The 27,856-nt window shown below is 40.9% G+C and overlaps 1 protein-coding gene and 2 pseudogenes across 1 annotated transcript in view; all 3 read right to left on the reverse strand.

Annotated features, from left to right (window-relative positions):
- The window catches only part of ENPP6 (ectonucleotide pyrophosphatase/phosphodiesterase 6), a 94,065-nt gene extending 85,303 nt beyond the window's left edge, over window positions 1-8,762 (reverse strand). The window contains exon 1 of the mRNA XM_039882632.1: window positions 8,436-8,762. Coding sequence (XP_039738566.1) covers window positions 8,436-8,676 — 241 coding nt within the window. The 5' untranslated portion in view covers window positions 8,677-8,762. The remainder of the gene's footprint in view (window positions 1-8,435) is intronic.
- On the reverse strand, window positions 1,476-1,594 carry LOC120618697 (uncharacterized; annotated as a pseudogene).
- Window positions 5,462-5,581, reverse strand: LOC120618710 (uncharacterized; annotated as a pseudogene).
- Window positions 8,763-27,856: the final 19,094 nt, after the last annotated feature.

Consider the following 27,856-nt stretch of genomic DNA (forward strand, 5'->3'; position numbering starts at 1 on the left):
GTGGACGTGACTTGTGACACCTCTGAGCAGAAGCCTTAAGCATGATCACATTGTTCTGCCATTTTCCCTTTTCTTTTTGCCACGTGAGCAACATGTCTTATTCAGAAGTTGCTTTTCAGCCTCGGTCTCAGAATGAAGAGGAAATGGGGGCGGAGTTAATCCTTGAAGTCCATATACATGAGACAGAAATAAATCTTAGTCGTAAGCCTCTAATATACCTTGTTACTGCAACATAATTTAGCCCAATCTTACTGCTAACATGCTTAGTTTTTAGAATGTTGGCTTTTCACAAAGTTTCTCATTCTGGCCTCACAACAAGCCTATTGGGTAATTTTATTTTCTCTGTTCTACTGATAAATCACATTAAAACTCCAAAGAGCTGTTCCAAATTCTGTAAATTAGAAAGTAACAGAATAGATGAAATTAGGTCTTCTGTAGCAAATCCATAGCTCTTTCCGCTACACCATGAACTATGGGTTGAATCGTGTTTCCCAAAAAAAATGTGTTGAAGTTCTACCTCTCTGTATCTGTGTGTCTGTCGGTGTGGCCTTTGGAAACAAGTTCTTTGCAGATGTGATCAAGTGAAGGCGAGGTCATTAGGATGGGCCCTAATCCAATATGACTGACATCCTTATAAGAAGACAGGGGACACACATAGAGACACACAGACAGAATGCCATGTGACAAGCAAGGCAGATACCAGAGTTATGCCACAAAATATCTACAGACCAAGGAATACCAAAGATGGCTGGCAACACGAGAAGCTAAGAGAAAGGCGTGGGTCAGATTGTCCTCTAGGAAGCGTGGCCCTGCCGACATCCTGATTTCAGGTTGCTGGCTTCCGGAGCTGTGAAGGAATAATTTCTACTGTTTTAAGCCACCTAGTTTGTGGGAATTTGTTACAGCAGCCCTGGGCAACCAACGTATCACTTTCAGGGCTAAAACCACCAGAAATCTTCAGTAATTAAGTCTGGGAATGGAAGAGGTCTGTCGAAAAAAAAAAAAACCCTTCATTCCTCCATCGACAGCCTAGTGCCATCATCCTGTCTGGATTAGTTTCTAAAAACTATCATAACCAAGTACCACAGACTAGGTGGCTAAAAAAGCAAAAATTTATTTTTCACAATTCTGGAGGCTAGAAGTTTGAAGGCAAGATGTTAGCAGGGTTGGTTTTTCTAAAGCCTCTCTCCTTGGCTTGCAATGTCTGTCTTCTCCCTGTGTCTTCATATGGTCTTCCCTTTTTGTCCACATGCGTCTTTATCTCTCCTTCTTATAAAGACATTATTTATATTTAATTACCTTTTGAAAGACCCCATCTGCAAAACGTAATCACATTCTGAGGTGTTAAGGGTTATGACTTCAATTTATCTAATATCTTTTTTTTTTTTTTTTTTTTTCTCTTGAAGAAACCCTTGGTTGATCTCACAAATTGCAAGGACCTTGTCAGCTTACAATCCCTTATTTTTTATTTTTTATGCCTACAGCACCTGTTCTTCTTAGGTGATCTCCCATCCAAGTACTAACCAGGCTCAAACCTGCTTAGCTTCCAAGATCAGATGGGATCACGCTTGTTCAGGGCAGCATGGCCGTAGACTCAAATATCGAAGGAGAGTCTCATGCCTGTCCTGACAGCCTGGTCACTCGAGCAATCTTAGATGGAGGCTGAGAAAACAAGGATGGCTCTGCTGACGCTTCAAGTTGCCAGACCCATCTCCGTGTCTGACGGTCAGGACCACACACAGCTTGGCCTTCGCTGCCCTCTCACAATTGTTCTCGTGGTTCTGAACCATTTGCCTTGTTCATGCTTTGCTGCTCCCTCGGCTTTCTTGGCTTCAGCAATCTTGACTAGAATTAATCTCTCTCGGGCTATGCTGACAACTGTGTTCTAGTTAAACTACCAACACCCGAGGACTTTCATCCCTTACTTGGCACAGCCTTCTCCTCATGGGCGACTCTCCTTTCAACGTTCCTGCTGTCTCCAACTTCAGAGTCAAAATTTAAAACAAAATTGATAGACATGTCCTGAGACATATAAGATGACTAGACATAAAAGGTAACCAGTTTACCTAAATGGCTCTTACTTGCTTAAATAAAACAAAACATAATTTCAATTTTTTTCCCTCCGTCTTAGTTTAGGAGTATGTAAAATCAAAATAATAATCAAGTTCCCTGAAACTGAATGTTTTAATCATTGTTATAATGCTCCTTCATTATAATAAAAGTTATTGGAAGACAGAATAATCAGATTGGTGCTATGATGAAAAATAAAGAGAGGGAGTGAACAGAGGTTGATGGAGTGATGTGGGCTCTTTCAGTTAGGGTGGCCAGGGAAGGTATATCCGCTACAGTGACTTTGGGGAGGACGTCTGAGAAAAGCAATGGAGCAAACCTTGGGTCTTTCTGGGGAAAAGCATTCCAGCCAGAAGGAAGAGTAAGTTCACAAGTCCTGAGGTGGCCACATGCCTGGAACGAGTAAGGAAACTAGGGGAATAGTGGTTGGGAATGATGCCAAAGAGGGACAAATTCTGTAAGGACTTTAAATTTTATTCCAAGTAAAAGCAGAATCTACTGGAAGGTTTGAACAGAGGAGCCACATGATCAGACGCGTGTTTTAAAAGAACTACTCTGGTTTGTATGTGGAGACAGGCTGTAGGGCAGAGAGGGTGGAGGGACCAGGAGCTGTTTGAAAGCTCTAAGCCAGGGGTCCCCAACCAGTACCGGTCTGTGGCCTGTTAGGAACCGGGCCACACAGCAGGAGGTGAGCGGCGGGTGAGCTAGCAAAGTTTCATCTGTATTTGCAGCCGCTCCCCAGCACTAGCATCACCGCCTTGGCTCCACCTCTGATCATCAGGCATTAGATTCTCATAGGAGCACCAGTCCCTGGTGCCAAAAAGGTGGGGACCGCTGATCTAGGCAATAGAAGGTGCTGGTGATGAAGGTGGGAGTAGTAGAGACTTCGAGATTCATCTTGAAAGTACTGCTTACTTTCAGAGAAAGGGAGTTCAGGAAGATGAGCAGAAACCAACAGAAGAGGCCAAAGAGTAGCCCATGAAATAAGAGGAGAGCAAGAGAGGACTTAACCTGAGTGAGCTGTCAGGAAGGAGCAGCGCGAACTGTGCCAAATGCTGTTCCTGAGCATGAAATCAAAGCTGAGGACTGACCTTTGACTAGGAGGTCACTGGTGAAAAGAAAAGCACGATTGGATTTTGTACAACAGAGCATAGGAGAAGACGTATTGGGCATGTCAGATATAATGTACTTGAGGAGGTATCTAAATCTAAGGAAGCTAACACACTGGGGCAAATGTACCCATGCGGAGGCTGGCCTTGGGGCAAGGAGAGGAGAGAGGGCCCTGGGGGCTGTGCCTATGCTGCTTGTGCTTTGGGTGTGCAGAGGTCCACGGGCAGCCCCCAAGCGAAACCTGAATTTTCCAGAAGGCTGTGGAAACATGATTTCAAAACATGATTTCTCAGTGCTTTCTGCATTGATTTCCTTTGGTCCAAGTGATAGCCAGTTTTATTTTAAATCAGTTATTTTCTTAAAAGCATACCTTACCCAGGTTATTGCTGTCTCCTGAACTGGTCTTGGAGAGAACTCTGTCCCTGGGTCCGAGGCCACAGCACAACCTCCTGAGCACTCCAGGACTTGGGTCAGAGCCCTTCTGTGTGAGACCTGGGCCTCTGACATCAACCCTCCAATCTCAGCCCTGCTACCAACATTGGTTGGTGTCCGGGGCAAAGCATCTAACCTAGCCACACTTTATTTATTGGTTTCTAAATGTTGAAATGATAATAACATACTATATAGCAAACTCATGTCAGTGTATATTTGTCTGCTGGTAGATTACGTTCAGTGAAGATTAGACGGGCTTCCCTGCCACTCAGGACACTTCTGGGCCACTTTCCCCAAATGCTTAATCAGGCTGCCCAATTGTAAACAAATGGATAAAGAAGAGGTGGTACATATATACAGTGGAATATTACTCAGCCATATAAAAGAATGAAATCTTGCCATTTGAGACAACATGGATGGACCTAGAGGGTATTATGCTAAGTAAAATAAGTCAAACAGAGAAAGACAAGTACCATATGATTTCACTTATATGTGGAATCTGAAAAACAAACAAACAAAGAAACAAAGAAAACAGAAACAGACTCATAGGCACAGAGAACAAGCTGATGCTTGCCAAAGGGGGTGAGAGTGGGGTATAAGTGAGAAAGGTGAAGGGGAATAAGATGCACAAACTTCTAGTTAAAAAATAAATAAGCCATGGGGCATATGCACATATGCACAGTGATAAGCAGTTAACAGACTTATCGTGGTAATCGCATCATAAAGTATATAAATGTAGAATGACTATGTCATACATCTGAAACTAATATAATATTGTATGTCAACTACACTTTAATAAAAAAAAAAAATGTTCAGGAATTACAAACAAATGTTGCCATTGGCCTTGGCAAAACGATGCTGTTATGCTGTTTCAAAACATGTTCAGCATTTTCTCTTACCCATGAGCTAGATTGAAAATGTTACTGCCTTTCTTTCATGGATTTTATGTTAAATGTCACTTAAGTCAAATGTGGGTTTAACTCAAAGAGAGAATAATCTTACAAAAAGATCCACAGAAAGACTGAAAGAGAAAGCATCCCAATAACAGTTACACAGTGTTTGTGTTTTAAACAAAACCACACACAGGTCTTCAGAAAGACAGTTCATGCAGAAAGTAAGACATAACGATGTACGCCATGTTTATCCCAGCTCAGAGCCCACCTCCTTCAAACTGCTTTCACACGCTGCCCAAACGAAGAAAACTCTCCTCTCCTCTGGTCATCTAGCGTATGAGGAAACTACTGTGGGTCCTTTGTGTATTAGTTTGCTAGGGCTGCCATGAAACGTGCCACAGACTGGGTGGCCCTAACAACAGAAATTTATCTCTCACAGTTTTGGAGGCCAGAAGTCCAGGATCAAAGTGTTGGCGGGTTTAATTTCCAGTGAGACTTCTCTCCTTGGCTTTTAGATGGCAGCCTTCTCACTGCGTCCTCATGTGGCCTTTTCTCTGTGCACGCACATCCCTGGTGTCTCTGCTTCTTAAAAGGATATCAGTCATATTGAATTAGGGCCCCATTCTAATCTCCTCATTTTAATTTACCTCTTTAAAGGCAAGTGTCCTCATGTGCAAATGTCTCTGGGTATGATGTGTCTTGCACCTACTGAATGAACGTGAAGGCTTGGAACAGGATTACAGGCTGGGAGGTGCCGAGCTGAGATGCCAGGTTGCGTTCTGAAGTATTGAGGGGTTGGGATTTCAACCTACAATTTTTGGACGGACACATTCAGTTCTTGTCATTCTTTTTAGAATATTAGTAGGAACATGTGTCTCTCCTTCTCGACTAGAATGTAGGCTTCTTGAGTGAAAGGCCCTGTTTTTTGTTTTGTTTTGTTTTTGTTTTTTTTTGTTTGTTTAAGCCTACCCGGTATTCCCAGGCAGTCTCCTATTCAAGAACTAACCAGGTCCAACCCTGCTTAGCTTCCGAGATCAGACGAGATCGGGCGCATTCGGAGTGGTATGGCCGTGGGCTGAAAGGCCCTGTTTTAAGATTTGTTTGTCCCTAGTATTTGATTGTTTGATGGATCTTCCTGATTATTACCAAAACTTTTGTTCATATTTGTTTCGACACAAATATATTTTGAAGGAGAAAATAAATCAGTTGCGGTGGCTCCGTGTCAGATAATTTCCAAGGTGCTTTACAAATCCTGTGACTGTTCATTTCTCATCACCACCACATGGCTTCCCGTGAAACTCTTCTTCCTAGGAGCTTCAGTCATTTGCTTCATTTCTTAATGTAGGAGTCTTAAGAAGTGCCAGTCCTATTTCTAATTCCCTATACGTTGCTTATGTTCATGTCTGCATCTGGCAACACCTGAGATCCTGGCCTGTTTAGGACCCAGAAGATGAGAAAACTGAAGCTCAGGGCAGTGGGATGGCCTACCCCAAGTCTTCCAGGGTCATCTTGACCTTGCGAGGATTCAACCAATGTGTTCCAGCTGCAGGTGAAAACACTCATCTCTGAACAGAGACCCATCTTTCCTCGTTACGAAAAGAGAGGAACACCAAGGGCTTTGTGTCTTTTGGGGAACAAGTCATATAATGAAGTGACATCATAGTCTCACTTATGAATTCCGAGGAACTCTAAAACGTCAAATCTTTTAGTACCAAAAGGATCTAGCATGATTCTTTTGTTGGTTCATAAAATGCTCAGATGCTTAAACCATATGTTTAAGTATAATTCCCAAAGGTTATATTCTCTTTTATTTAAAGAAATAAAGAGGAATCGTTCAACATCAGGTAGAAAAATAAGCATGGATATTAGGGAAAATAATACAAACTTAACCCCAAATCAGTTCCAGGATGGTGGAGATAATACCAGCTTCATAGCCTGGCATCTCCCAGCCTGCAATCCTGCTCCAAGCCTTCACGTTCACTCAGAAGGTGCAAGACACATCATACCCAGAGACACTTGCACATGAACATGAGCTTTACAAGACACATCCTGTGTATAGTATTGCTTCTGTAAAGGGGGAAAAGTCGACTTAAGGCTTTCAAATTGGATTACATTTTCAAAAGGATACATTTTACCATCCGAAAATATATAAGCATAACACATACGGAGGTCTTGTGACTTCCTCTGGCTAGACTTGGTTTGAAAGTGAAGGTGAGAGCTTTGCCAAAGGCTTGTGGGACTACACTGTGCCACCATGGAAAAGAGGAGTGAAAATGCCCATCTCTGAACAGAAAGCGTGTCTCTGCGTGAAAATTATTCCTTGTGCCAAGATCAGGAAGGAGAGTCTGACCAACAAAAGGCAGTGTCGCTGGCTTGTTTTCTCTGTGGAGATTGTAATGGTCCCTTTTTACTCACTGGAGTCTGAATTTCTAAAATGGATTTTGTTCATTTTCCACTGAGATCAGGAAAGCTGCACGTGGCAGTTTATGAATTGGGTCTCCTAGCAAGGCTCTGAAAGGCAATTGGAGTGGGGGTGGTCTGCGTGTGTGAAACTCCCTGGACAGAACTGACGTTGGGCTGTGACACACAATAACATCTATGTGTGACCCAGCTGCCTGCAAACTGCTCCCCTGCAAAGGGCGAAGCATGCCAAGTGAGCAGTAGAGGACTTTTGTATATTCTCTTTATCTTAGAGACGCCGGTTGTTTGTTGGGGGAAATTAAAAATAAAGAAAGAAAGAAGCAAATACATTCTTCAATTGTGTGCAGTCCGGATTTTGTTTTCTTTCTGTGCTTTCATTTCTAATTCACCAAAGTATCTTTCTCCTTTAATTTTATGACATTTTTAGGTACACATGCATCTAATACCTATGCACGAAGTCACAGTTATCAATTGTCTTTCCAGACTCCTATGGCTTTGCTGTACTGTGGAAACCCATAACGAGATAAAAAGTTCTCGTCCCCTTCCTGTTAAGATAATTTATAGAATTTTCCCTGTGCTCAGACTACATAGCACAGTTCAGCATAAGCAGCAATAACAGTGCATTCTTAACAGCTTCCCTGGACAGTTTGCTAAATTCTTTCTGAGAGTGCCTTGCTGGCCCTTACAAGGTTAGCTGAAAAACCAACTGGAAGCCAGGAATCCAACTGTGTGAGCAGAAAGTAAGTTCCATTGCACAGATAGAAGATCAAGTTCATGGAAACACAATGGTGTTCTGGCAATCCCAGACGAAGGTCATCTTTAGGCAACATCCAGCTTTCTCAAAACCAGGCATAGTCTAGGTAGGCTAGCTGGCTTTATTTATTAATTTTTTAACACTCACCAGAATTTAAAAATGGGAATCTGAACTGCACAATAATTTTTTTTCTTTTCCATGTTATTTTTCCTGGCCCTTTTAAAAAGGCGAAAGAAGGGGCAAGTGGCATTGCTCAGTAATACTTCAGGATATGAATGGAAAACTTCCTCCAAGTAACACAGGAATCCCATGTGTAACTTTCATAGCCTAGCTCATTGATAAAGAAGCCAAAAGGTCTCTAGGATGACAGATGACTGCAGAGCAAAGAGACAGAAGGAATTTGGTATAGACACATGAAGACCTGTTGATCTTTTAAAGTTGCACTTAGAAAATATAAAGTTAGCTAGAATTTTTATTTATAAAACAAATAACTCCTTTTTTAAATCATCTATTCATGTAGCTCTCTATTCTCCACACTTAGAATCCAAAGCAAGTCCTTGGGATAACTTTTGGAGAACAATACAACCATGAAAAAAAAAAATCTCGGCCAAGAGCACAGACTTCTTGTCTGTCTTCGGTATCCCAAAAGATTAGGGAAACCTGAAAATTTAAATAAGACTCTGATGCCAGATGCTAACTGTACCCCATTGGACTCTAGCCTGCCCTCCCCACCTGGAAGAGGACAAGGTACTCACCAGTCATAAGGGTGTAGTAATTGGGATAAGAGAGACTGGGAAAGTCTGGGGTCAAGTAATCCACTTTGACTCCTCTGCTCACAATCTCTTTGAAACCAGGCAAGGACTCCAGGGCCTCATCACTGATGTAGTCTGAGCGAAAACCATCCAGCAGAAACACCAGGAGCTTCCGGCGGGCGGAGGCTGGCTGTGCCAGGCTGAGTGCAAGGACCAGCAGGAGGGCCCCGAGCTTCACTGCCATGCTGCCAGGAGCCTGCCTGAGCTGGCTGGCACAGCCGTCCCCTTGCAAAGACTGAGGATGGAGAATCTGTAGCTATTCTCTCTTCCAGGGGCTGGACCTTGACTGCTGGCCTTCCTGAGCCAAGTTCACTTTCAGAATTTAAAGGTACAGCACCTCCTTTTAAAAACATCTATTCTCACCCTTCACTAAAAAGTCAGGAGACCAACTCCTTTGGTGAAGCTGGGTTCCCAAACAACCCAGACTTAACACCAGGAGAGAGAGTAAAACCTCATTATTTTGGGTGAATGTTCCAGAAATACAAGCACCCACAGAGAGGGGGAGTTTTAGAATATGACAGAAGTCAATGCTAACTTTGCAGTTGGGCTCACCAAAGGGAGGAGACAAGGAAAGGGCACTCTTTTAATTGCTGTTACCCCACATCTTTGCTTGATTTAAACTCTCTTACTGACTGTCTCACTAACAATTTAGAAATGTAAACCTCTTAACTCATATAAACAAGAGACAATAAAATTTGGTGGGCATATTTGTGAACTTTTCAGCAGCCTCTATTGCCATAGCATTTACAAACAAATAGTTTGTGTCTCAGACACTTATTTTTTCGTATGCATCTAGATTCAGCGTTTATTGTTTTATCTTTCAAGTTGCCGGTGTCCAAACCCATCTGTAGGAGGAAGTGGTTCTCAGTGGAGTTGTAGAGCCAGAGAAAAAGTCTCAGAGTTGGACGACGGGGGTCATTACTGGTAGATTGGTCTGAGGGAGCATTGCTCCAGGAGGGCCATGAGATAGAGAGCTGGAAGACTAGAGTTTGCGATGGAAATAACCATGCTAGAAATAACCACGCAGCCTTCACAACAAGAAGGACTAGGCAGAGGAGGAAATCGGAAGCTGACCAGGAAGTCAGTGAGGTGCAGCGAGGCACAGATGGGCAACAAGATTAAGCACTAAGTCCAGATTCCAGGGCTCCTTAGGGTGAGTCTTTCATTTGGCAGAAAATTAAATGTAAAGACTTATAAAGATGCATGGCCCATAGCAAGTGTTTAATGATGCTAACTATCATTAGCATTATAACGTTGCTTGGATCCTGGCGAACTCTGCAAGGCTCAGGGCAAAGCTTTACCACTGAAGGCAGATGGACATCAGCCACTCTGATCTTGATCAATTCTAAAATGCTTCTCCAACCTTTGTCTATTGTCTTTAGAGTCAATCTCTTACACGAGACCACTGGTCACTTTCTAAATTGTGCTACAAAAAAAGAAAACACATCGGCCAAATTACCATTCTCATTTTGGTTGACTTTGACAGGAATGAGATTTCTTTTTTAAAATAAAATTAATGCATTTTACAATTAAAAAATAAGAAAAAGAGAGGAGCTTATTCTTAATGTTTAGTAGTTTTAAAGCACAATGTTATTCATATTTATTTGATTCGTGGGGTTTATTATTGTTATTCCAAACAGAAAAATAAACGAAAGGGGATAGAGGAGGGAGGGAAGGAGGGGAAAGAAAGGGGAAAGGTGCTGAGGAGCTGACGGCTGCCTGGCAAGGACCACGATCACTAAAAAAAGAATGTCCTCTTGCAGTGAGTGACGTCCGAGGAGGCAACAGACACAGTTAGATGTGTGCTTGTCAGTTCCTGAGCAGTTCTGAGATTTTCAGACTGTGAAGCTGGCTTAATAGCGCAAGTTTCACGTGACTCGCCATGGGGGCAGCCCCTGGGCTCCCTTAAAGAAAGATTAAGGACACCAAATTCTAAAAATGAATAGAACAGAAGCATCCACTTTCCTCCGCGGCTGGCTCCCTGAGTGCCTTACCTAGCTGTGGAGGAAGGCAATCCTTCACTAACTCACTCCAAATCAGAGTCCACAAACCCTCAGAGGTTCCCAAGCCTCCACAGATGGTGCTCTGCCGTGTCAAAGTGTGGGCACTGCTAACGTGCTCTGTACTGCTTTATGATGATCGTATCATGTCATGATGATGTCAAGACAGTTTCTCTAAAGTTGTGGATCAAAATTATTGTAAATAAGCATCTTTGACATATATACCAACATATGAAGACAGAAACATGTGGGATGGAATTCGAACCAAGGAAATCCCAGCATTGCTGATAGTCAGATGCCTGATCTTATACCTTGTGACCCAGAAAAGGCTGAAAATGAAAGCTAAACGACAATAAGGAAAGGCAACAAGGAAAGGTCAGAAAATGTGGTTAATATTAAATGCCCAAAGTCCTGTGGTCCAAGTTCTTGTTCGCCTGTTATCTGGATGTCCTTAGTTGGGGGTGGTTATCAGCAACTAATATGTAAGAGTGCTTCTTGCTACTTGTTTTTCAAGGGTTGACAATGCTATAAGGTCATTGCCCACAGGGGTTTAACCTAGATAACCCAGAAAAATGAGACATTTCCTTCAGAACCTGGAACCACCTTTGCCCTGACAGCTGCTCCAGCTCTTGCTAGGGACATGCATGAGCTGTCAGGAATGTGCTGCTGAGATCCGCCAGCACTCTGGTGCCTCGCCTCCGTGGAGAGGCAGGCGAGATGGAGGGAAAGAGTCCTAGGAGAAAGAAGACACGATTTTAGAGTCTGGATTCTGGCATGATACACTTACATGATTCTGGGGAAATTGCCTTTCCACGCTTCAGTTTTCTTCTCTGAAAAGTGACGGGAGCCTTCAGTTCCTGTCCAGCTATAGAATCAATGAGATTTAAAAATTATGACCCAAGTCAGCCGCGTCAGCCAACATCAACCCTCACTGGTCCTGTTAATCCATACTGGTTTTGTCAGGCCATGTTGGCCCATATCAACCCTTATCTTTTTTAAAAATCTGTAGTTTTAGCTCCTCAAAGTTGTTGCCCTAATCCCTGACCATGACAGAGTCCCAGCTGTCCTCTCTCTGGTCAGGCCTTGGAATTAGAATACATTTTAAAGGATTGGAGCCCTACGGAATATGTTCTAGATCCAGGAAAACAATCTTCTAAAATTAAGATGAAATAAAGACATTTCAGATAAATGAAAGCTAAGAGAATTATCACCAACGTACTTGTACTGCAAGAAATTCTAAAGAGTATCTTTTAGGTCCAAGGGAAATAATACGAAATAAAAATCAAGATCTACAGGAAGAGAATAAAGAGTATCAGAAATGGTAAATATATGAGTAAATATAAAAGATTTTATATTTTTCTTTTCTTAATTTCCTTTAAAAACCAACAGTTTAAAGTAAAAATAATAACATTGTGATGAGATTTATAACTTGCGAAGAATTAAAAGATATAAAAAACAGTAGCTTGAAATACAGGAGTAGGATATTTAAATAGAATTAAACTGTTGTGGCTTTTTTCATTCATGAAGTGGAAAAAGTCAGATATAAATAATAAAATGTAAAGTGATCAAATGTTAAGTCTAAGTAGATTGTAATAAGGATGCCTATTATAATATAAGAACAAACATTAAAAAATAATACAAAGAGTCATAGCTAAAAAGCCAATAGAGAAGTAAACAATATCAACATAATAAAAGCCATATGACAAACCCACTGCTAACATCCTACCCAATGATGAACAGTCAGTTAGAAGCTTTCCCACTAAGATCAGGAGCAAGGCAAGGGTGCCCTCTCTCGCCACTCCTGGTCAACATCGTGCAGGAACAGAAGAACGCTCAGCCCAACAAGGCAAGGGGGAAAAGTATCCAAATCAGAAACGAAGGTAAAATTTTCTCTGTTTACAGGCGATATGATCCTATATATAGAAAATCCTAAAGACTCCAAAAAAAAATAGTTTAAAAAACTATTAGAACTAATAAATGAATGTAGTATAGTTGCAGGATACAAAAGTAGCATACAAAACCAGTTGCATTTATCTACATTAACAATGATTTATCTGAAAAAGAAGTAAACAATCCCATTTACAATACCATCAAAAATAGTAAAATACTTAGGAATAAATTAAACTACAGGGGTAAAAAATCTGTAGACTAAAAATTATAAGACATTGATGAAAGTTGAAGAAAACACAAATAAATGGAAAAATATTCCATCTTCATGGATTAGAAATGTCCATACTACCCAAAGCCATCTCCAGAGTCAATGCAATACCTATCAGAATTCCAATGACATTTTTCACAGAAATAAAAAAAAAAACTAAAATTAATATAGAACTATAAATCACTCTGAATAGCCAAAGCAATCCTGAGAAAGAACAAAACTGGAGGCATCACACTTCCTGATTTCAAACTTTATTTCAAAGCTATAGATAGTAATCTAAATAGTATGGTATTGGCATAAAACAGATACACAGACCAATGGAACAGAATTGGGAAATAAACCTACACATATACAGTCAACTAACATTTGACAGGAGAGCCTAGAATACTCAATAGGAAAAGGATAGTCTCATCAACTAATAATGATGAGAAAACTATCTTTATATGCAAAATAATGAAACCAGACTACTATCTTACACCACTAAAAAAAAAACTAACTTAAAATGGATTAAAGATTTAAATTTAAGACCCCAAACCATAAAACTCCAAGAAGAAAAAATAAGGAAAAACTCCTTGACATTGGTCTTGGCAATGACTTTTTTGGATATGACACCAAAAGTGCAAACAATAAAAGCAAAAATAAAGAAGTGGACTACATCCAACTACAAAGCTTCTGCACAGCAAAAGAAACAATCAACAAAATGAAAAGGCAACCTACAAAATGGGAGAAAATATTTGCAAACCATCTATGTGATAAGAGGTTAATGCCCAAAATGCGGGACTCAACAACTCAGTAACAAAAAACAAAACAAAACAAATAATCTGATTAAAAAATAGGCAAAAGACATGAATGGACATTTATCCAAAGAAGACATACAAATGGCCAACAAGTACATGAAAGATGCTCTATGTCACAAATCATCAGGGAAATGCAAATCAAAACCACCATAAGATATCATCTCAGACCTGTTAAAATGGCTATTATCAAAAAGACAAAAAATATCAAGAATTGGTGAAGATGTGGAGAAAAGGGAACCCTGGTACACTGCTGTTAGGAATGTAAATTGGTGCAACCACAATGGAAAACAGCACGGAGTTTCCTCGAAAAAATTAAAAATAGAATTACTATATGATCCAGAAATCTCACTCTTGGGTATTTATCTGAAGGAAATGAATCCCTATCTCGAAGAGATTTCTACACCCCCATGTCCATTGATGCATTATTCACAATAGCCAAGACATGGAAACAACCTAAGTGTCCAATGACGAATGAAAGGATAAAGAAAGTGTAATCTCTCTCTATATAAGTTTATTTAGTCACAAAAAAGAAGAAAATCCTGCCATTTGCGATAACATAGATGGACCTTGAAGGCATCATGTTAAGTGAAATAAATCAGACAGTGAAGGACAAATACTTATATGTGGAAAGTAAAAAGCCAAAATCATAGAAACAGAGTAGTAAGGTGGTTACCAGGGCCTGAGGTTGGGGAAAACAGTACAAATAGTACAAATTTCCAGTTATACAATGAATAAGCTCTGGGAATCTAAAGTATAGTATGATGATTATGATAAACAATTCTGTATTATATACTTGAAAGTTGTTGAGAGTAAATTGTAAATGTTATCACCACAAAAAAAAAAAAAGATAATTATGTGAGATGATGGAGATGTTAACTAATCTTGCTGTAGTATCATTTTACAATATACGTTGAGTATCAAACCAAAAAGAGAGAGAGAACACTCTGCAAAGTATAAGAGTTAAAGGTGAAAAGAACCAAAAGACAGCATTAAAGAAAATGCATACCATCATTCTATTTGTTCCTACTAGAAAAGTAGTTTTTATCTGCGCACATTTTAAATTAAAAAGGTCTCCAAGAACATACACCCTATATAAAAGGCAGCTGACTAAGCAGTGTCACACAGACACTAAATGGAATATCTAGAAACGATTAGCCTGACTCCAAATCTCATGCTTTGGCACTACCTTGCTATTTCATTGTGGGGAGCAGGGATTCTCTCTTTATTACTGTCAGCAATGACTGAGCGAGGACCCATTATCAGCCTTCAGAGGGGGCCCCAGACTCATGTCTACTGTGGTGGACCCCTGGTCTCAGCTCTCCAAAGCAGCGATCTCCAACCTTTTTGGCACCAAGGACCAGTGCTCCTATGAGAATCTAATGCTTGATAATCTGAGGTGGAGCTGAGGCAGTGATGCTAGCGCTGGGGAGCAGCTGAAAATATAGATGAAGCTTTGCTTGCTGGCCACTCATCTCTTGCTGTGGAGCCCGGTTCCTAACAAGCCACGAACCAGTACCCGTCCGCAGCCCTGGTGTTGGGGATCCCTGCTCTAGAATACAGATAAGGCTAAACCCACCCTACCAAAATTCCATTCTGTAAGACTGGGTTAATGTATATCTTTTAAGGTTCTTCATATGATTCTGATGAAAAGTCAGGCTTGGGAACCACAGCTGACAATGACAGGCAGCAAAGGACAAGCCTGAGCAAGGTTTTGTCATCATCAGATTTGCATTTTAGAAAGCAGACTCTGGAAGGCCATAATAGTGCTGGTGGGAGCAAGAATGATAATGTTTATCTTCCTCAATATTAAGAACTTTACATGTAACAATTCATTTAGATCTTCTGATAATTTTGTAAGGTAGGTATTTATATCCTTGTGATACAAGAGAAACCAAGGTTCAGAAGGGCTTAACGTCAAACGGTCTGAAGTGTCAAATTGAAATTCAAGCCCAGGTCTCTATTATAGCCTTATCTTTTGGGGGAATATATTCAATTTTGAAATGAAGACAAATAATTAAAGCCTGTCTGGAAGAAAATATAATAAACCCTAAATATCTTTAGTTTATCTTGATTAAAATGAGATGGGGAAGTAGAAAATCACCATTAGAATACTACAGAAATAACTATTGCAGGCAACATCCCCTGAAGAATGCTAAAATTAGTGGGGAAACCAGAAAGTAAGGAAATGCTCAAGAAGCCATAGGATTTCGTGAATACTGAATGAGTTCATTTACATAAAGCCAACTTCTTTGCCATATAGTGCCTGACCTCAGAGTAGATACTTGCTCACGGGCAAAGTGGAGGAGGCCACTCAAGCCCAGGGCCCAGCTGCTGCTGGTGACTCAAGTCTCACCCACCTGCCTCACCGGTAGAAGAGGAGATAAAAATCTTGGCACACTTGTACCCATTTAAAGGACACCATTGTGCTACACTAGTGTGTGGACACTAGTGTTATGGTCCACTGTGCCCTAGATAAGCTCATATATTTGCTTGTACAAGGAGATACGTACACGAATATTTATTGGAGCAGTGTCTGTAATGGCGAAAAATTAGAAACAATCTAAATGTTCATTAACAAGAGTATGAATAAGCGACATCAATATTCATTTAACGGAACACTACATAACTGTTCAGAAGAATAAATTAGACTTATATGTCTAATTCTTAAATAGATCTCAAGAACCATGTTGAGTGAGAGAAAACAAGTTGCAGGTAGATACATACAGTACAAAATATTAACATAAAATCATGCGGCACAATACTCTATATAATAATAGTACAAACACCGTGGAAATTTTAGACACCAAAACCAGAATGGAGGTTTTCTGTGGAGAGGAAAGGAGAGAATGAAATCAGAGAGAGGTACACTGGCAGTCTTAACTTTTTCTGTAATGTTCTATTTATTAAAGAAACAAAACAAAACCCGAAGTGCATATATATGACGAAATACTACAATTTCACAAACCTGAGGTTTGGTACATGAGTGTTGTTTATATTACGCATTCAGATTTTCTGTAGGCCAGAAACATATTATAACTTTAAAAAACTCAGCAGGCCTTGGCGATTAATTAAACACACGGGTGGTAAGGGAGAGGGAAGGATCCAGCATGATTCCCAGGGCTCTGCCTTAGATGACGGAGTGGTACCATTTGTCAAGATCGGTACTGTAGGGGAATTGCCATCTTTAAGCAATCACCTCGTCATATAAATCAGGGGGGGAAAAAAAAAGAGGGAAGTTAACCTAATTCAAACCATGATCCAAAGTAACAAAGGAACTTTATCTTCAAAATGGAGCTAGGGAAATGACCTCAGCACACCCATCAAGAGTGAGCAATTCTGAGTCCTGGCTCAAACAAGCTTCTACAAATGAGCTAATATTCTCTCTTTATGTCTTTGCTGGATAAACAGAAATTATCACGTATAGAGAAGGAAGTGAAATAGATTATTTAATAATTACACAAGCGTTGAATGTAAAAACTCACTTAAAACTGCTCGGTCTTTTTAAGGAAACTTAAAAAAAATTGGTTAGTCAAAGGCGTATGTTTGCGTCTACACTATGTGAAATGTGAAGGGACCATGCTGTAGTGTGTAAACCAGAAATGCCTTGACAAAGATTTGCCTCATCTTGGTTGCAGCCAGATGGGAAGAACTGCTTCAATAAAAGGAAATAGAATCAGAGAATTATAGAATTATAACCATGGAAGAGATTGTAGAAATAATCGTAATCTCTTCATTTTGGAGAAGAGAAAGGTGAGTGTCAAATAGGAATGCAAACTTGGCTGAGGGAGAGCAAAGGTAAGTAATGCCAGATTCTAGAGTAAGTATCGTCTCCCATATTAATGCTTTTTTTAGATTTCAACTTTATTTATTCTGCATCTCCACCTACTCGACTCTCTTTTATTGTTTATTTGCCTATAATACATCTATTTCTTTCTTTTAATGGTTCAGGTGCACAATCCCTTATTTGAAACTCTTAGGGCCAGCTGTATCATAGAATTGAGGTATTTTTCTGATTTGAAAAGGTAACAAACATAGTGTATATAAAGCATATTACTTAAACACTTGCAACAGGTATGACCAATAATCAAGTCTGTTACTATTTCCATAGAAAAATGAATATACATTCACACTAAATGAATATATATTCACATAAAGATCAAAGTGACTGTAGGCCACCTAAAGAGTTCAGGTAAGATCAGGATTTTCCCCAAATGAGTTATCAAAATCTTTAAGATTTCAGAGCTTTATAAATTCCAGAATTGTGGATGGGGGCATAAACTTATGTCTGGGAGAAAACTAAAGCTCTAAATGTATTAGGTAAGGATGTATACTTTGCTCTTACTCCATAGGGATTGGTGAGGCCTTGTCTGTTGGTCATTGCTAGGAAGTTAGAAAGGACAGGCCCTTCCTATGTCCCGATGAAATGTCTAATGCCACGGGGAGCTATAGAAGGTAAGGGTGCCCAGACACCAGCATAAGGGACAAATGAATTGCTTATTTGGAAACAATAAAAATGTATGTGATTGTCGATTAGGACATATTACCAAATACCGTTGTTCTATAGGATATAGTTTAAATCTCAGCAGTAGGCATTTGTCTGCTCTTGGTTCAGGCCATGCTCCTCTAAGCATTCTCTTCCATGTAGCCTCGCCCAGCTCCCAGCCTCCGCCAAAGAGCAATCTTTATGCTAGCCACTCTTGCATCAGTTGACTCTGTCATATGACCACAGCTGATTGGCCCAAGGGGCAGCCAACCCAACGGCCTGTGGTAGGCCTCACAGGACACCATCAGCATGACCATCAGGTTCCCTCCTCTGAGAACTGGCACTCGGATTAGCGTCCAAGATTTATGTAAGCTGAAGCCATAAAGGAGCAAAAACCATAAATAAGCAGAGGAATCAAGGTGGCAGAGAGGAGCAAATGGGTAGAGTTAAGCAGAGATAGAAGTGGAGGAGATTATATATCCATAAAAGAGAAAAAGAGGGCGTAGCGAGTCCTACTTCTGCCTTGGATTCCTGCCATCTCCATTTCTAATCCACAGTATCCTTTTAATGAACCCCTTTATTCATAAGGGGGTCTGAGTGAGACTCTGATCTTTGCACCAACAACAACCACTAACACGCACAAAGTCCCTCTTTCCTGCTCAGGGTCTCACGACTGGATGTCAGAAATCACCCAGCGGTGCTTGAGAAATCTTAGAATGTTAATATGTGTCTGCCGGGACTGGTTCAAGGGGAGCCAGAGTGGCCCCGATCACCTAGGAATACAGTCTCTAGACTCACATTTACCCAGTAAGCAGAGACTGGTCTTGGTTTGACCCAAGCTCTCCCTCGATTGCAAGAGGCTGGCCCAAAACATCTAGTTACCGGGAGCCCATTCTCTGGAGAGATCTACGGATTGAAACAATTCCAAAATATGAGTTACAAGAACAGTTTATCTTATTGAAAATGGCCACTATTTTTTAACACCAAATGACATCATTATGTGAAGTTGGTGCAGCAATTTCTGACCTGTTATAAAAGAGCGAGGTATACATATCACAGAGAATATACACTCCAGTCGGTGTGTGCTGCTTGCAACCGAAGTTTAATTGTAAATTTGGTAATAGAAGTGTAGTAAACAAAACCTTTAAAGAGCCTGGTGGGGAAGTCATTTCTAGGAATATGATGAACTAAATTACCGAGACGGGCCTGCTCGCTAAAAACAACTAAATAGCTAGTGAATTCCTTGACATATTTGTAAAATACATTAATAATTTCTCAAGAAAGAAAGATTTCCTCAAGAAAATCACTGGAACCCAAAATAAGAAGAAGCCAGACTGGTCAGAGCACTAAAATCGGTTCTCATCATGAGCACATTTGTCAGACTGCGGTGATCTGGACGTTTGCTTTTTAAAATTTCACTCCCAGCAGAGAATAAGAGACAAATCCTAGGCCAGACAGAGATGAGGAATGAGGAGCTTAATGAATCATCAAGATCAGACCCTAAATGATTGATGAAAGATCATCACTTAAAAAAAAAAAGACCACCTCGGGTGAGTTTTTTTCTTTTCTTTTTTCTTTTTTCTTTAATAATGACATTGCCCAAGCAATCTAGTAACTAAAAACCAGGGTCATTTTGGGTTATGTTAGTCATGGGCAGATGATCAAAATAAATGAAACAAATCTTGTTCTTGTCCTTTGGGACACATCAGTATCTACTGTGTGTTGGAATGTTCTCATAGTGTAAACTCACTGCCACAGGATGAGTGAAAGACTTACACAATTAGAATTGTGTGCAAAGGGTACCTGCAAAGGACGTGTGCTCGTGTGTGTGTGTGTGTGTGTGTGTGTGTAAAAGACTCATTTTCTTAAATCAAGAAGCGACAAAATCCGGAGACAGAGATTATGTAAGAATTAGAGCTAGTAGAAACTAGAGTGGGAAGGAACTAGGAAGTGAATATTTTACATAGACATTCCATGTAAAAAATATTTAGAGCAAAATAGTAATATTAATACTGTATGATAAAACTTGTGGGATGCAGCTAAAATTGTATTTAGAGGGAAACATATAACTTTATATATTTATATTGTAAAATAAGATAGCTGGAAATTAATGAGCTAAGTACCCAACTTGAGAAATCAGAACTAGAACAATAGAATAAACTCAATAAATGGAAAAGTAAATAAATAAAAATAAAAGCTAAAATTGAAAAAATAGGAAATGAACATAAAACAGAAAAGATCAAAAGTTATCAAGTTCAATATAAAAAGAGAGAGGGATAAAGAATGGGTACACAAACAATAAAAGAAATGGAAAGAGAGACATAACTACAGATCCTGTGGTGATCAAAACTTAAATAAGATGTCCTAGATAAGTTAATGTCAATAACGTTGAAAATTAGAGGAAATTGCCAATTTTCTAGAAACCCATAATCTACCAAAATTGGCTCAAGAACATCAGGTTCGAACAGTACTAGAAATTAGATAGAAAAGAGATACCATACTAAAAATAAAGATGCTAAGTAAAAATCCATGCTATATAAAAATTGCAAAGAAAATGTCAATAAAAATCTTTACATATTATTGTTTCTTAAACTGATAGCTCTGTTCACCAAAAAGGCCTAGAAGCAATGTCACCTCAGCAGCAATGAGCTCGCTGTGGGGGAGGCAACAAAGGGGATTGTCTCCCCACTCAAGTTTGCTGTTCTGGATGGTCTCAAGGTAAGTGCTGTTTGGTAGCAAGAGAGATAAATGAGCTGAGCTCTGCGGACAGTGATGAGAAGACCAGAATCTACAGGTGAAGTAACTACATGTCAGTCAAGATCCTTGACTGTGGTACTTGCTCATGAAGTTGATGGAGTAAAATAGATTGACATCTTTTCATGTTTTTAAGAGAATTAATTATATTGCCAAAGAAACTGCAAATCTGGCCTGGAGTAGCCTGTAACGATTCAAACCCATATATCATTTTCCAGGCCTTTGAAAGTGCAGGGATAGGAAGTAGCGGTGAATACCGTACGGCCAGAAAAAGGGTAGACATCACGCCTGCTTGCTTCCAAGGTGGCCAAGAAAGAACCTTCCAGAGGAGGAATCAGGGGCCAGAGAAGATGATGGACAAGGGAGTTCCTGCGGAATACCTGGAGATGCCAGGTGGGCTGCTCACGGAACTCACTGCAAACCACGACAGAGCGGTTACTCTGCTGGAGCCCTCCAGGACTAAGGCCTGCCGTGGGCAGTGGCTGCTTGGTGCTCCAGTCCTGCCCTTTCCTGAATGGAAGTTTGTATTGTAATGACCTCGTTCTTACTTCACTGTGGTGTAAGGGAAGGAGGTGGGAGGTAGACAACTCATCTTTTGGCTTATGGGTCATCCGACCACAAGGAGCGCCATTTGGAATTGTTTAAACGACTCTCCACTGCCAAGAGTTCCTGGACTATGAACTCGACGAGACTCTGGCTTGGTTCCCTTGAGGAGGGGTGCATTTATTCTCCATGTGGAGAAGAGTATGTATGAGTAAGTTTGTGGCCAGGAAAGTTGACTTGTGGCAAGAGCTACTACACTGTCCCCTCATATCTAGTTTCTTATTCTTTTGAGTTTTAGCTGAGCCTAGTGTCTCCTGGCTACAGACATCCCCTTTCCCAAAACCCTTGCAGGCAAGAGAGGCCATGTGACTGGATTTGGGATAGGAGTGGAAGTTACATCTGCTTAAATGCACAACTGTTCATTCTGTGCTGCTTCTTTCTAGTTCTCATGGAATGAGAAAAGGGGGTGACAAAGACAGTCGCATTGGGTCCAGAGATAGGAGCTCTATAACAGAGTGTCCCACCAGCCTGAATTCCTGAATGATCTTGTGGAGCAAGACCAGCCTGCTATTCCCAGACCACCACCACCACACCCACCTTTGAAAGTTTACATGAGAAAAAGAAAAATAAATTTCTATTTCATGTAAGCCATCCTATTATGGCATCTCTTTGTTATGGCTAAGAGATATGCCTCGTGCTTAAGTACTATTTCCGTACATCCATCTATATTTTAAAGGAATATATATTTTATTTGTGATGGCTCTGATCCCCACGCATTTTTACATTTATCTATCCTGTTTTCTATTTCTATAGCATGGTTTAAAAAATAACAGGACTAGTTTCTCTGAGGTGTATTATACATTTACAGATCCTTTTACCTCCTCAAAACACATAAGCAATATGGCACATCCTCATTAGTTACAGTGGGTTTCATGATGAGATGAATCAGAATCTCTGCCTAAATGTAAGGGAGGGAGGAGAGAAGAGCATGAATTACTAGCTAATAAATCCTTCCAAGTCTGAGACACATCACACAAAGCATTGGGCTAACGTCACTTCATGTCGTCCCTGTCTGCAGCCACTGTCTTCTTGACTTGGCTATTTGGCACCTGTGGCTGATTTTCCTCCGTGGTGCCTCCATTGGGTGCACATAATTACCATTTTAAACACTGTACGGCACGAAGAGTGACCTCTTTGGTACTGAAGTTGCATTTTTTTAAACTATGAGATGTCAGGAGCAAATCCGTGTCAGGGAACCCAGAATTCTCTAACAAAGAAAATGTACCCTGTTTCTCATTTTAGAACAACATCGTCAGACGACATGCGGTCACAACAGAGCTTGTCTGGGTAAGCGATGACCACTGTTTTAGACCGCACAAGAGCACTGACTTACGGACTTGAAATCTTTGGAATTTGATGTTTTTATACAGTAACAGTTCTGACAATTTATTGGACTTTCTCTCCATAAAGGTTTCCTTGAGGGAGAAAAGACAGAGAAGTGGTTCCTTTTTTTAATGTTAAGCGGCCAAGGGCTAGGTTAAAAGCACCCTTGCTTTGAATGGCATGGGTGACTATGCAAGAGAGAGCCATTGAGTGATGGTGAAAGTCGTTCAGTGTTCTGCATTGTCCACCTGTTAGGTCAGCCTGGATACCACTTTTAAACCTTAACAGCGTTTTCATCTCTCTATAACCGCAAACATGAGAAATGGCCTCAGTTCTTCAAAGAGTTGTCTCCCTCTAGTGGCCAAGAATCTTTTTTAGAGACTCAAGCATGCAAAGGAGCGTGGGTCCACTAAGGAGATAAAACCTTTACATTTTTGTGGGGAATACGTAAATAATCCTTGAATTTGGAAATATAACTTTAGCATATAATTTTATATGTTTCCTCACCATAAATCTGGGAGTGATAGTACCTAATTCAAATGGTTTTTGTTGAGACCTAATCTGAGCATCATTAAATGAAATCCACAAAGGAATGTTGTGATCTCTCAGCTGGGAGGGAGGCTAAGCTCATTCACTGGTAAAGTACTAGCTTCGACACAGAAGCAAAGAACCAAAACAGCAAACAATTGTACATAATGGATTATCACTCCAAAATAGTTGAAACCAAAACCCTTCCAATCTTCAAGGTTCAAGACTATGGACAAAGGTATACTATAGGGACTCTCTCTGGGCATGCCTTGTAGTAGGTGGAATAATGAACCCCCAAAGATATCTTCATCTTAATTCTTGGAACCTGTATAAGGTATGTTACGTGGCAAAGGGGAAATAACGTAGCAGATGAAATTAAAGCTGCTGGGGAGACTATCCTGGATTATCGGGATGCATCCTGTGAAATCACAAGGGTCTTTAAATGTGAAAGAGAGAAGTAAAAGAGGAGGTCAGAGTGATGTGTTGTGAGAACTAGAAGAACTTGAACCAATGCTGCTGACTTTGAAGAATGGAGTGTCATGGGCCAAAGAATGTGGCAATCTCTAGAAACTAGAAAGGCCAAAACAGATTCTTCAGAGTCTCCAGAATGGATGCAGCCCTGCCAATGCCTTGATGTCAATCCCATGACCTCTATTTCAGATTTCTGCCATCCACATTGTAAGATAATAAATTTGTATTGGTTTAAGCTCCTAATTTGTAGCAATTTGTTACTGCAATAGGAAACTAATACACGCCCTTATTTCTATCCTGGAGAAAAAGTGAAATACTGTCAGACCTTGGATTTACTTACTGTTCTGAAATGACCTGCCAGTAAGCTGCGTACCATGGGCTCAGAAGACTCAAATCTGACAAGAGATTCAGATTTGAGACCATGGACTCGCACGATGTAGTTACTCAGTCCTCCTTTTCGCGTTGAGAGGGGATGGTCCTGTCGTTCTCCCTAAGCCTGGCCGGGCAGTAAGCACCTTAGCGTGCCAAATATGTTTCTTCTCTTACAAAATGAAAGGGTTGGATAAAAAAAAAAATCATTAGTCCCCTCCAGCTCTACAAATTCTATAAGTTCTTAGCCTTTCAATCAGTTGATAAAGTAACAATGATACTTCTGCTCCTGCAAATCTGTTTTGTGATAGATTGCATCAAAGCAAGACCCAGGGCTTCTGGCAGAAGGCTTTTCTAGCTAGTTAGCTGGGTGGGGGTCCAATCCTTCCTCTCATGAGGAGGAAAAGGGGAGAACATGATGGATCTTCTTCCAAACCTCCTCCAGAACCCCCAGCAAGGCCATACTTTCTTTTGGTTTCTTCCGCTCCAGCTGGAAGGCAGCCAGCACAGGCTCACAAGTTTACACATGTACCCGAGGGAAGTGTGAGCAGAGGTGCCCTACACCACTGCCAGGCTGCCGAAGAACAAAGGTTCTAATTCAGGAGCTGCAGCTTCGTGGATACTGCCCACAGAGGCCTCAGGCTGAATCTTCCCACTGAAGCAGTGTCACATGTTTGGCTTTCTTAACAAGTCTCCAATAAGTTGGAGCCCTTAAGCCTGCAAAGTATGGCACTGGATTTCATTAAACCCCAAGATCCCAAAGATCCCCAAGATCACTATCACTGAACTGATGAAGAGATCCTTAAGGTGATGTGTTTCCAGAATGCTTTGCAAGCACTTTTACTCCCCAAGCTGGATGGCTTTGCATCCTTGCCATGCTTGGGAGATGTGTGATTATATCTGGGGTTTCGACACGATTTTTATGGGGAGCCACTCCATTGGCTTTGGCTCAGTCTTTGGAGGGCTTTGCTGTCAAAATTTTCACTCTGCCTCATGGTCTATAAATTCCCTTTTCCAGCTTCATTTCAAGCTTAAACCCAGTGCAGAGAAGTTTACACTTGGCTTTGATCCGATGGCATCTTCTTTCTGTGGAAACCCAGCCTGCTCCATAAGCCCAATTCTATATTTCTACTGCCCAGTCCTTTCTCTAGCAACTTTACATTTGCACCTTCTCCAGGTATTAACCTTTGACTTTTAGAAGCTGAAGTAGTTTTGTGGAATATAGAATATCCATATGCAAAGAACTCACAAAGAACCAAATCCAAAATAGCCATTTTATATTATGTGGTCTTCAAACATGGAGGGCCACTCAACAGTGCGGACGAACTTGATGAATCTTCCAAGAAGGATCACCTGCGATGAGAAGGATTCTGAGGCTGCACTCAAGCTCAACTGTGGAGTGCTGTGGTTGATTGGCAATGCCTGCCACAGACTTAGGGAGGCCTCAAAGGCGCATGTTCTCCTTGAATTAAACACTGTATGCGCACTTCAGAGCAAAGCAGCATATTCAGTCTGTTATTCACCATGGGCTTCTAGGAGTTCAGATCTGGAGGTCAAGCAAGAAGGTCATAGGAGTCACTTCTGATCCACCTAGAGCACAACAGACTTCTAGACTCAGTTTCCTTGGGGCACAGGCACTGGGGTCCCATTCTCTTTTTTTATTGAGTCAAGCTATGTGCGTGTCTAGATTACTTGGTATAAATCATTAGCAGTTAGTCTTGTCCTTAAGTGGAGGTCTATTCTGCATGGAGCAGGAGCAGAGAGCATCCAATTTTCCCCTCCTGGAACTAGGGACTCCAGAAGTATTAATTAGGAATTTTGTTGTTGCTGCCGCAAGCGAAGGAAAGCTGGCTTGAATTAGTGTAGGTGAAATGTGAGACTACCGTTGAGAGGCGTAGAGACCTCAATGTACCTCAAAAGAGGGGCAGGATGCAACTGGCCCTCAGCGACAACTGTCCTAGAAGGATTTTCCCACTGTCTCTTGAGCCTAATTCGCTCTGTCCTTGACTTTGGACTCTCCCAGTGGCTCTTCTAGACAGCCGGCTAGTCTCTGTCATTCCAGAGCTGCCAGCTCCAGGTCAGAGGATCTGACTCCATTCTTTCATTCCAATCAGACAAGTCTAGGAGGGCTTCTCATTGCCTGACTTGCACAGGGAGACTCAGGACCAACTACGGAGACCAAGGCTAACGTGGTCTGCTTGGCCTAACTTGAGCATAGTGCCCACACCCCGATCATTTAGCCCGGGGGAAAGACAGGCCTGATGACCAGAGCTGTTCCCTGAGGCCCACTGCTAAACATCAGGGCCCCTCTGGAAAGTAAGTAAAGTGACCTCCAGTTACCCTTCACTGCAGCCACCACCCCACTAGCCAAGAGTGGGCACGGGAGCAGGAAACCAGTGTACCAGTTAATGGTACAGCCAGGACCAAGACCAAGTCCTGAGAGTCCTAGCGCAGTGTTCTTCACTCCAGTTGCCTCTAAAAACCATCAAACAGCGGCCAGAGTGAGCCCTGACCCTCCATGCTCCTTTCTGATCACAGGCTAGGAAAGGGTCTGTCGCCATCATCCAGACATAAGAACAACACACAAGGTTTCCAGGCCCAGGGGTTGAATGGAAGCTGAAATCCAGCTCAAGCATAGGAGTAGAAAATAAAAGCAGAAAAAAAGCAAATTGGGAGAGATTCTCTGAAACTGGCAAGCTTAGAACCCAACTTTAGAAGTCGGCATATGAATGGCCACTAGGTGGCGCGCTATCTTCAAAATAAAGTCAATCCCTTAGCTCTGAGCTGGTTTTCAGCTCAAATGGCCTTATCTGGAAAATATCAGTTTATTGCTAGGATTTGCTCAACAAGTCCACTGGCTCCCATCCAGATTTTATGCCAGTCTACATTCTACATTCTATAGTGCCACCATGAGCTACGCCTTTCCATTTTGGGCCCTAAATTATTGTGCTAAAAGTAAACACAACATGCAGTACATGCGTGCAAATGTGTGTGTGTGTGTGTGTGTGTGTGTGTGTGTGTTACAAAACATGTTGTTCTTAATTACAACAGAAAGCACATAGTCTATTGTAGCTAAGAGGAAAAAGGCTTTAAATAATCTCAACCAAATATAGAAATATAGAAGTCCCAATTTCCTTTAGTGTTAATTCTCAACATACAACTGATTGAGAAAAAAGCACATATTTAATAGTCAATATTTATGCTGCCAGTGTCTAACATAAAAATAAATAATGAGTTTTTTTATTTTAATGAGATCTGATCAGCAACCGTAAAAACCCTTTCCTCTGTCTACCGGGGAAAAACAAACACATGAAAAAAAATTTATACCATCACCAAAATTAAACTTGATGGATAACCCAATGGAAAATATACACAGACTCCATTTAACGACATGGCAGATAGAACTGGGTGGAAGGAACATCTACTATCAGGCTTCTCCTCAAACATACCCAGGCTTTGCTTCAGGAGACTGAGACCACCTAAAAAAGCTCAGAAAATATTTCATACATCCTTGCAATCTGCCCCTCATCCCAGGACTCGGGATCTGAACTCTGAGATGATCGGAAAATCACACAAGAGTTCTTCTTTGTGATATCTAGTTCCCACTCTCTTTAGATATTCACTCCCCATCCCATTCCCCTTTTAATCTGTGTTGATTCAGAGATAAGAACTTTAAATAACAAAAAGAAACTGTGCAGAAAGTAGAAGGAACTGGGGGTAACATCACATTTTTAGGAAAAACAGTGCCCATGAGTAAAGTTCTCTAATAATGGAAGAGTAGAAAAGAAACCTGTTTAGCAGTATATTAGAAACTATTTTTATGCACTGCTGGGACTCAGAACACAGTATCAGAGAACCAATTAGATAAGGAGAAGTTG

Source organism: Pteropus medius, unplaced genomic scaffold, assembly GCF_902729225.1.
Source record: "Pteropus medius unplaced genomic scaffold, Ma_sr-lr_union100, whole genome shotgun sequence".
Classification (NCBI taxonomy): domain Eukaryota; kingdom Metazoa; phylum Chordata; class Mammalia; order Chiroptera; family Pteropodidae; genus Pteropus; species Pteropus medius.